Genomic DNA, 10543 nt, shown 5'->3' on the forward strand with positions numbered 1-10543 from the left:
AATGTGGAAAATCTCAAATAGAAAAATGACGCAATATGACAAGACGCCAAGGTGTATATGAAGTCATTATTTTAATGTTCTATTCGCCCCCACCTATATTCGGTGTGCAAATAAGTTTCAAGCAAATGAACCTCGAGGATACAATGAATCTTGGTAACTATTTGAGTTTTGCACTGACGAAAATAGTCCACTAAGCACTAAGCAGAGTATAATAAGAAAATCAATTTCTGTAAAGAATTTCTACAATAATTCTTTATAGAACAATCTAAAAATAGTAGAAGATGGAGGGATGATATAAAGAACTTTTGAGAATTTTTTGGTATGTTTTCCAAATAAATCTCATCCCTATTTATAGAAATTCTCATATATCTTCACGTAAACATAACTTTCAATATGTGTCTTTTTTGAACAATCACATCTTTAAAGAGATATAATTATTCAATTAATATCTCTTAAATAAACATATTCAAGTAATATTGCTTGAATAATTGTAAATCTTTGTCAAAAATCAAGTGATATAACTCTTGATCAATAACCAAAATATATAACTTTTGATTAATTGCAACCTTTCATTTATAGTTATTGGAACACTATAAATATTTGAAAATATTTCAACAGATGTGTCGTGCACGTATGCAATGCTAGTAAAGTTTAAAACTATTAACTTTTCAATTCATTTTAGGTGATTTGACAAAAAACGTAAAAATAAGGGCTAAAAAGATTTTTTAAAATTAAATGGAGGTTAAAAAAAAATTTTTAAAGTTGGAGGGTGGAATAAAGTATTATGCCTTATATTTACAAATCTTATTTCAATTTTAGATGCTTTTGATTAAGAAAACTAAGCTTGGGTCTAACTAAGGGTTGGAGGGGTTGTTAGTTTATTTAATTCTTTTTAGGCATAATGTAAATTATAGTTCTTAATATTTGCATCTTTTGTCAATTTGAAATTTATTCTTTTCTTGAGCTAAATTTGACCTTCAACCTTTTAAAAAGAATCAAATTTAACCATTAATATTTTAATAAAGAGTTGAAATGATCTTTTTAACAGAAATATTAACTAAAATGTTTAAAAAAAAAAGACAAAGGCAACCCAAGAATAGACCTGCCCATGGGTCTCAGGTTTTCCTTAAGTATCTCTGTGGAAGAGGTCTTCAAATTTGGGCTAAGGGCAAGTTGAGCCCTAAGTTTTTTGGGTCTTATCGGATTTTGAGACAAGTGGGGCCAGTTGCCTATTAGTTGGAGTTGCCTTTGAAGTTAGACTGCATACACGATGTGTTTCACACCTCTAAGCTAAGACGATACCAGTCTGATCCATCTCATATTGTTCTAGTTGAGGAGATTGAGGTGAGGCCAGATTTGACTTTTGAAGAGGAACTAGTGCAGATTCTGGATTGAGAAGTTAAAGTCTTGAAAAGGAAGAACATTCTTTTGGTTAAGGTTCTATGGTGGAATCAATGTATTAAGCACACCACTTGGGAGCTAGAGGACTCGGTTCGACAACAATATCCGCATCTGTTTGAGTTAGGTAAATTTCGAGGCCAAAATTTTTTGAAGGAAAGGAGAGTTGTAATGCCCAAAATTTTTGTTTTTGAATTGTTAAATTATGTCAAGTAAATTGATTTGAGTTCAATGGATAAGTGTTTTGTTTATGTTCAAATCTCTTCTCTTTAATTTTTGTTATTTTTTTTCCAACTCTTGACTTAGAACATCTAACATATCTTTAAATTTTGGGTAATTGTTGGCATGAATGATCTTGCTGGTATAGTGATAAGGCTTTAGCTTACGTAGAGGTCATATGTTTGAATCTTGTGCATTCTTTTCTGCTATTCCCTTGTTCATTCTTTCTTCTTATGTTTTATTCTTATTTTTCTTCCTTCTTCTCTGTTGTTGAAACGGGTTGTGCTAATGTCCATTTTCGGAGTTCACTATTGGCCCGTAAGTGGTAAGGGGGAATAGGATTTGTAATCATAACTCCTTTCGGTGATATGTGTTATCCGCTCACTTTTTGAGAATGATATTTTTCGATTTGTCGTAACAATGGACGCCTAATCATTCCTAATGTATGATTCTGTTTAGGTAAGAATCAAGCAGCGCATTTTCCGCTATCGGGTTGAGTATCGACAGTCTTCTCTTCAAAGGGTAAGTCATCGAATGCCCATATTAGGGGTTGATTTGTGATAATTTAGTTTACAAGGATCGGATGTCTTGTGATTTTGGGGTTGAATACTTTAGAAAGCAAGGGTCGATTCTCGTTTTTATCACTAATCCATAAGTTGGGTGTCGTTCTAAGTACTAGATTTGTTGTTGTTGTGTTGGTGTCGAAAAACAGTTAGGTGTGTACCTCAATCCTGAAAAATCTGTGAATGACATAAAGCCAAAAACCACACTATCGATGCCACACGACTGTGTTCTAGCTCGTGTGGGCTCATTTTCTGTAAAATTTAGTTAGAGTCGTGTTTCAAAGTGTGTTTTGAGTGCAGCAATACTATAGAGTTTTCTAAGTGATATTCATGTTTTTAGTAAATGAATATGTGGTTATGCCTTTGTATGAGTATTTTCTGAAAGCATGTTAATTGTAGTAATTTTGTATCTGGTCTAAAAATTCTGAGTATGCCATTAGCATGTTTCCGATATGTAAGCATGTTTGATCTGTGTGCATCTGAATATTTGGTTATGCTATTATTGCATGTGCACTAGGGCGAGATAATTATGTGACGGAAAAAGTGTTGACAGTTTAATGATCTGTCTTATCTAGTGGTTTTACCACATACATCTGTTCTGGCACTTTGACTGTATTTTTGGTGGCTTGACCACCCATATCTAATTTTGGTGAGTTACCGTATTATTTCTGACATCTTTGACTGCACATTTTTGTATAGTGACATATGCTCACTTATTGGTATGTAGGGTTGGGTGGGTACTTATTACCCTATATGGTGTGTTGGGATGGATGGAGATGGTATGTAACGGATGGGGGTAGGATCTATGTTACGTATTAAGGGTTGCATCGAATGACATCCCAAACCATCCGTATCTGATTTGATTATTATGTTGCGTTGCATAGTATGTCATGTTATGTATTCCGTACGATTTCTGGCTTCTGTGTGATTTTGCTATCTATTCTGTTTGTATGGGCTGAGTTACACATTGAGCTTTGTAAGCCACCCAATTTTTCTGACTTCTCAAGTAATCAACAAACTTAGGATTAGGCAACGTGCAAGAGCTCAGATTAATTTAGTGGTTAATAAAATAAGACGATTTATGTTTTAATTTAATTTTGAACTTTTGGAATTGTAAATCTTTTACGACTAAGAAACAAGGTTCAAAGGCTAGGGCATTTGGGTGTTTTGTTGAGAACTTCAATCTTATTTTCCATCACAGACATTCTTTTTACATTTTCCCATGGCTTAACATCTGGTTCTTGAAATAATTGAGCCCCTGCTGTTACAAAAAAATTATTCTCTGTTGCTTCGAACTTGCGTGTAATCCATAAAGTTATACCACGGATCACATCATGCATCTTCACACAATCTTCTCCATCTATTTCACCATCATTTTCCAATAAACAAGCACTAATAAGAGGGCAGATGATGTTGTCTCCTGGCATTTGAGCTTCACTAATTCTATCAAATTCGTTCAATAGCCTTTCACAAAACCAATACTCCATTAATCTCCTTTTGGGAATACAATAATCTTCGGGATGCAAACAACAATATAGGAGGCAACATTTCATACTGAATTTTAAAAACAGGAATTCCTCATTTTCTAATTTTGGCAATGCACATCGCTTCAACACCTCAATTGCATATTTCCATTCCCCAATTGTTTTCTTGCAAACCATGGCATGACCGATTGTAATTAGTGCAAGAGGCAGTCCACCGCACCTTTTAGCTACTTGTTTAGCTAGATTTGGAATATCTGGATGGTTGTTGAGAGTTTCATCTCCAACCTTGTCTCGGAACAATTCCCAAGCCTTTTCCGTTTCCAGGCACTTCACTTTGATTTTCTTTTGAGCTTCCATTTCACCACATACCTCCAAAGACCGAGTAGTAAAAATAAGTTTGGAACCATTTTCTTGGCTTGGTTTTGGTATCCCAACTTGGTTCAAATCCACCCTCTCCCATAAATCATCCAATAATACAATAAATCTCTTGTTGCGCAACACCCCATAGATATCTGGAGCTTTCTGATCAACACTTTCAAAAGAATCATCTGAAAACCCAAAATTTCCTCCAATCCTATCTTGAATCTTTCCAACATCGGAATCTTTAGACACCAACGCCCAGATAACAACTTCAAAAACATTCGGTGTGGTGCTGAACTTGTTGTTGAGTTTGGTCAAGAGAGTTGTCGTGCCAACGCCCCCCAAGCCATAGAGGCCAATGATCCCCACATCTTTGTCCGCGATGCAGCTCCATACCTTTTGGATTGTGGATTCTAGAGCAACCGGCTGCTCTACAGGTCTAACTACCACTGAAGCTGCGGGCTGATTCTCTGCTACTTTCTCAAAAACTCCTGTACTCTTATGATCGCTTATTTCTTGAAGCATTTCGGCCACTTTTTTACCAAACTTCTAGCTAGACCACAGCCGCCGAGACACAAGTTATTCATTTGTTGAAGGCCATCTTCAATCAACTTTTCCGCCTCTGTTATCATAGTTTCTGCTTTTGAAAGCCATAGCTGAACTTGCTCAAAGGGCTTCAGTTGTCGTTCTGCAAGATCAACCTGGCTTTGCCGGTCGTTCCTTTGTGCCGTCAGTTCTTGAAGAGCAGCAGATAAAGTTGGAAGAGTTTGTTTAAGCTTGCATATATAATTAACGTGGCCAGCAATGGAATCCAAGCCACGAATGATGAAATTCTCTAAACCAATTTGGACTAAGCAGCAATTGCCTATGATTTTGGTGAATGAAAGATGAAACAAAGGAAACTGAATGAGATGTGGATGCAAAGTGAATTGTTTGTGAATGAGTTAAAAATAAAGTCAGGTAAAGTGGAAAAGTCAAAGAAAAATAAAGTTAAAGACGAAGACAGATTGAGGTGGAAGGCGATTGTGGCACAGTCATGAAGAGGATGCACATCAAATCAAGTTAAAGAAGATGGGGTTTCAACCATTAGAGCTTTGGCTATGAATAGTAAAGATACAGAAAGCAGATTCAAGTGTAAAAATATAAATATTTTTTATATTTTTAATAGTGTTTTTTAATATAAATATTTTTTAATGTATTTTTAATATGTTAAAAAAATTACTGTAATTTTTTAGTGTATTTAATATATTATATATTTTTTAAAAATATTAAATAAAAATTAATCTAAAAAAGTTAAATATGAGTAAACTAGGTTTAGATAAAAAAATACGTCCATTTTTTAAATTGAATCAGGCCCGAATTTGAAAAATTAGTCTAGATACATTATTTAGATTCAACCCGACTCAGTTCATGAGCACCATGATCGAACATCAATTCCAAAGGTGACTTGCAAGAATCCTTAAGTGAACAGTATACTTGAAATTTAGGTTTTCATAGTTTGAGAATGTGATGAATCCTCGTTCAAGAGTTTTAGAATTCTCTCCATTTTTGAATGATGATCCCAGAGAAGCATCTCTCGAGATTGGTGCTTGATGCACAGATAACTTGGTATCTTGAAAACTTTTTTCACAATGATTATCGAAGGAGTCGTCAACAAAATGAGTGGATATGCCTTCGATAAATCCAACTTCTCCACACCTTCAGCTGGAACAAGGAGAAATCAACAGCTCACCTGAATAAACTAAGGCAAACAAAAGAAAATTTCATCCACAATATCAATCTACTGTGAGATCATGTCCCCCTCTCATAAAATATTTTTCATATTAATCAAACCACCTACAAAATTTAGTAAATGGGCTTAATTTTTACTCAAACTCATCTTTCGGATCTATTGTTTTGCTCAAATTCTCTCACTTTTCGATCAAGCATTCAAACTTAAGTGAGTATTCTGACTCATGATCAGGTCCACTAAACTCTTAGTCAAAACTTAATAATGTGCCACATGACACAATTTAATTGGTCAGCATGTGATGTTAGCAAAAAAATTAACAGTGTTAGGGCTAAATAGCACTTTTATAAATGGAATTAAATTTTAGGTGCCGAATTCGACATTTTATAAGTGGAGATATCACAGTAGAATAAACCCTAAAGTTCAGGGGTCATTCATGCCATTATCCCTTAATTTCTTTTTTCTGTTAATGTCTCCTAGTAGTTTCATTGGAGTAGATTTTTGTGAATATTTTTATAATTTTTAAATTATTTTTTGATGTAACTTATAAGATAAATAGTGTTATGTCAAGATAAAGTAAACATGAACTATTACACGGATTGCCACGTCAACCAGTGGCGAAGTCGTGGACTAGCAAGGGCCCAACCCCACTAAAATAGAAAAATTTTCATTTAGATTTCTTTATAATTTATACAATTTTAAATTAATGATGGTAAAATTATACTTTCACCCCTAAAATGATAAAAATTTGATTTAGGGTCAGTTTAGAAAAACACTTTCAAGAAAAAATTAAAATTTTCTGCTTCTATTTTTTTGCCAAAAAAGTGATTTTCCAAAGCATTTTTTTGTCCCAAAAGTATTTTTGAAAAGCTCAAAATTATTGTTTAGCAATACTTTTATCTCAAAAGTATTTTTTTGTCCCAAAAGTGTTTCTTAAAAGTAATACTAAAATTTCTTAAAAGCAACACACCATTAGTCTTTTAAAATTTATTTAAATATTGGCTATTAAAATGGTAAAATTGCACTATGACCCCACAAAATGATCAAATTTAATTTAATTCTTTAAATTTTATAAATATATAAGCTATTAAAATGGTGAAATTGTATTTTACTATTGTAAGAATATATAATTTAATTCCACCAAAAACAATTTTGGCTTCGCACGTGACGCCGACATCATTAAAGTTTTAATATCTTAACCAACATTTTCATTTTAAAGAAAAACACATTGACTCTTTTTAAAAAAAAAATTAATGCTCAAATATAACTAAAAAGATAAGAATTAAATTAATAAAAGATATAAACATTAAAAATTGAATTTGACATTATAGGTTTATTTTATAACTACATGGATGGGGTTCTCCATCACCATGGGATCATTTTTCATTTATTACAACCTGCTGGGGTTTTGACAGCAGCAAAAGAAGAGAACAAGACATTGAACAAAGCAAGAAGAAACAAAGAACAATTTACTTGCTCACAAATGTGCAGCAATGAGGCATTCAACAATTTTCTTGCTCACAAATGTGCAGTAAGGAAGCAATCTGCTTACTTATTCAATATGAAAACAATACATTTATAATCAAAATACATCACAAAATATTCAACTAATCCCACTAATCAGCATTGAGACTATTAAAACATTACTTGTACACATGAATAAGCTGACTTATTAGCTTAATCATCACCTAAACAGTTCGTTTTCAACCAAACTAAATTACATTGCAACTAAAACAGAAAATATGTTGCTGCAACATGCACAATTGCTGCAGCATGCATCCAAGCTGTATGCACTCAACAAAATCATCATAGCCGCATGCACTTTATTAGCAAAAACATAACAGCAGCATGGTTGCCATTTTCAACACAACCGTGCTCTATGCATAAGCAGTGACATAATTATTAAAACTCATAAAGGAGTTTTTCAAAACTATTACAGCTCATGGTTACTAAAACTCATAAAGGAGCTTCTCAAAACATGACATGTGAGAAATCTCCAAGCGAGCTACTAGTAACAAGCTCCCATCATTAATGGGAGTTGGCAGTAAATAAACTATGCCTTCATGAACGATATCTGCTGGCCCCGTATGAATGGGGCGACCCCATCCGAAATCTGCTTCATAGATAGGCAATCGCATCCAAGTGTTTACAATGAGGTTTGGGCATCGGAAAGTGTGCGATCCTCTAACCAAAGTGCTTGAATCAGACACAGTTTCAATGTAATCAAGAGCTGACCTCAAATATTCATCGTTTATCTGCTTTAACCCTTCATGGATCCTCTTAATAGTATCAAGAAAGGATTCAGTGTTGAGATCACCAGCTTGAGTAATGAGTGCATTTATAAAGATAACATTACCGAAGTAGCCTGGTGGGAGAGGAGGATTCAATTTAGATCGAGCGTCAACTGGAAAGTACATCTTGGTAGGTTGGTCGTCTGAGAGACCCATTGCTTTACTTACGCAGCGCCATATATGTGCAGCCAAGATGTTGTAACTACTATACTTTGTACCACTACTGTTTGCAGCAGCTTTGGCTTTCAGGGCATTCAATTGATCAACTGTAAGCTTAAAAGTGGAGACAGTGGATGGCTTAAGATCAGATTCAACAGCCTTCAATGGAGGAGAAGGCTCATATTCAATATGGTGGAATTTAGGCACTGGTCGGACTCGAGCACGAAGAAGAGTTCGATCGATGAATGGTGCAATGGCAGGCGAGACGCCTCGGGCGGTGTCAGCCCAACTATTGATGAAATGAATAGCCGATGTGCCAACTCCCAAACAAACACCACCGCATTTGAACTTAGTTATCTGCTAAATTATACATAATAAATATCAACCATTATTATTATTTGACTTAATATAACATTGGGTACCTAAACTTAACATTTTTTCCAATTTGGTACCTAAAATTTGTTTGGCCCAATTTGGTACTTGAACTCGGCATATTTTTTTTCCAATTTGATACCTAAGCTTTTGCTTAGATTCAATTTGATACCTAAATTTATTAAATGCTATGCAAATTACGCAAAACACTAAAGGTGTTTTTTTATGCTACCAAAATATTGTCAATATTTGAGGAAAATCATTGTTTTCAATTAATAAAATAAATAAATAAATAAACTAAAAGTAATTAAACATATAAAATAATATATATATATATATATATCATATCATCTGTCACATGTCCGTCTGATTATTTTTTCTACCTCGTAAAAAATAACATTGTTGGTATATTTGAGTATAGTTTGTAAAACGCTTGACAAGTTCAAGTACCAAATCGAACAAAAAAAAAGATTAGGTACTAAATTAGCAAATAGAGTTAAGTTCAGGTGCTAAATTGAACACCAAAAAAGATTAAGTATCAACTTAAGAAAAAGTGTCAAGTTTAGGTACTAAATTAGGAAAAATTGTAAAGTTTAGGTACCAAATTAGACCAAAAAAATTAGATACCAAATTAGAAAGAAAGTGTCAAATTCAAGTACCAAATGTTATAAATCCGTATTTTATAAACTAATATGTTGTTTTTTCTTTTTGAGATATTTTATATTATGTTAGTTTTATATATTATGTAATTTATAATACATTAAAAAATAAACTTATACTAAATATATAATATTACTCTAATGTAAACATTAAAAAAATTGTTAAGATCACTATATAAAATTTTCAATAAACAAAAATGTATAAAATTATTAAATATTAAAATAATATAATATAAATATTTTTTAAAAATTAAAAAATAATATGGACGAACATAAAATGTGCTTTGGGTTAATCTTTTACAAATATAGACGAATTTTGACAAAATTTTAGACCCAGATTTCAGGCTGAGCCGAGATTAAGTAAACATAAAGCATGTTAATATCCTACTTAAGCCTAACTTGGCCCGACCCATTAATACTCTTGTGCAAATTAGACCTCAAAATAGATTAACTACCAACTTGAAAAATGTGTTTAAGTACCAAAAATAGAAAAATTGTGTCAAATTCAGGTAGGAAATATTAGAGTGAGTTTGGATGAGCGGTGCGTTTACCCGCGGTTAGTGTAAAAATAGCGGTGGTGGTGAGATTAGATACTGTAGCGATACTGTAGCATAAGACAAAAAGTAAACTAAACGTACCGCACCACACATAATCGCTGATCCAAACCCACCCTTAGTGTATAATAATTGGGTTTACCTGCACTACAAGAAGTGGATAAGAGGATATTCCTCCAGAATAGTCAACTTTAGGAACTAGGTGAGAGTTGTGAGTAAAATCACCATTACCAACCAAATCTTCCAACACTGAACTAGTTTCAGCTTCAACGAATAGAACTCCTTCATCGTTGCACATTATCTCAAGTCTTCCATTTTCATCATAACCCAACCTTCCTGCAATAGGGTAAAATGGGACAAGAACCTTGCTCAAACCCTCTTTAACCCTTCCAGTATCGAAGAAATCAGAACAACCATTTGGCTTATAAAAGTATACAGTAGAGACGTGGTATCTTGAAATCAGTCGATCTAAATTGGAGTTCCATATACTTCCTTTGGGAGTGTGTTCTTCAGCTGGATGAACCATGGTAGACTCCTTTATACTGATCTCCATCTCTATATAAATGTAAAAAAAATGAGTAGTTCTCACTTCTCGCTCACATCTTCAAATCAATGGGATGAGAAAACATGCATAAACTTCTACTTCTACTCAATGCTTGAAAGATAAAAGAGAGAGACTAGAATATTGATTACCTTAAATAGTGTAAACCAGTGCCGGAAGAACAACGTTTGTATGAAGGGGACGAAGGGAGACC

General features: G+C 33.6%; 2 protein-coding genes across 4 annotated transcripts; both read right to left on the reverse strand.

Annotated features, from left to right (window-relative positions):
* Positions 1 to 3120: 3120 nt before the first annotated feature.
* LOC128031920 (disease resistance protein SUMM2-like) lies at positions 3121 to 5125 on the reverse strand. Its single transcript, XM_052632333.1, has one exon. It carries the CDS (start codon positions 4547 to 4549, stop codon positions 3323 to 3325), a length of 1227 nt encoding a protein of 408 aa, XP_052488293.1. The 5' UTR covers positions 4550 to 5125; the 3' UTR covers positions 3121 to 3322.
* Positions 5126 to 7355: 2230 nt separating this feature from the next.
* Positions 7356 to 10543, reverse strand: LOC105772997 (shikimate O-hydroxycinnamoyltransferase). Of its 3 annotated transcripts, XM_012594549.2 has the most exons (3): positions 10482 to 10543; positions 9931 to 10343; positions 7356 to 8563 (listed from the first exon to the last, which is right to left on the reverse strand). In XM_012594549.2, exons 2-3 carry the CDS (start codon positions 10339 to 10341, stop codon positions 7703 to 7705), a joined length of 1272 nt encoding a protein of 423 aa, XP_012450003.1. In that variant the 5' UTR covers positions 10342 to 10343; positions 10482 to 10543; the 3' UTR covers positions 7356 to 7702. The 3 variants fall into 3 exon arrangements, with proteins under 3 accessions (XP_012450003.1, XP_012450004.1, XP_012450005.1); XM_012594550.2 differs by lacking the exon at positions 10482 to 10543 and having other exon boundaries at positions 9931 to 10469; XM_012594551.2 differs by lacking the exon at positions 10482 to 10543 and having other exon boundaries at positions 7356 to 8560; positions 9931 to 10466.

This window comes from Gossypium raimondii, chromosome 6, assembly GCF_025698545.1.
Source record: "Gossypium raimondii isolate GPD5lz chromosome 6, ASM2569854v1, whole genome shotgun sequence".
NCBI classification, from domain to species: domain Eukaryota; kingdom Viridiplantae; phylum Streptophyta; class Magnoliopsida; order Malvales; family Malvaceae; genus Gossypium; species Gossypium raimondii.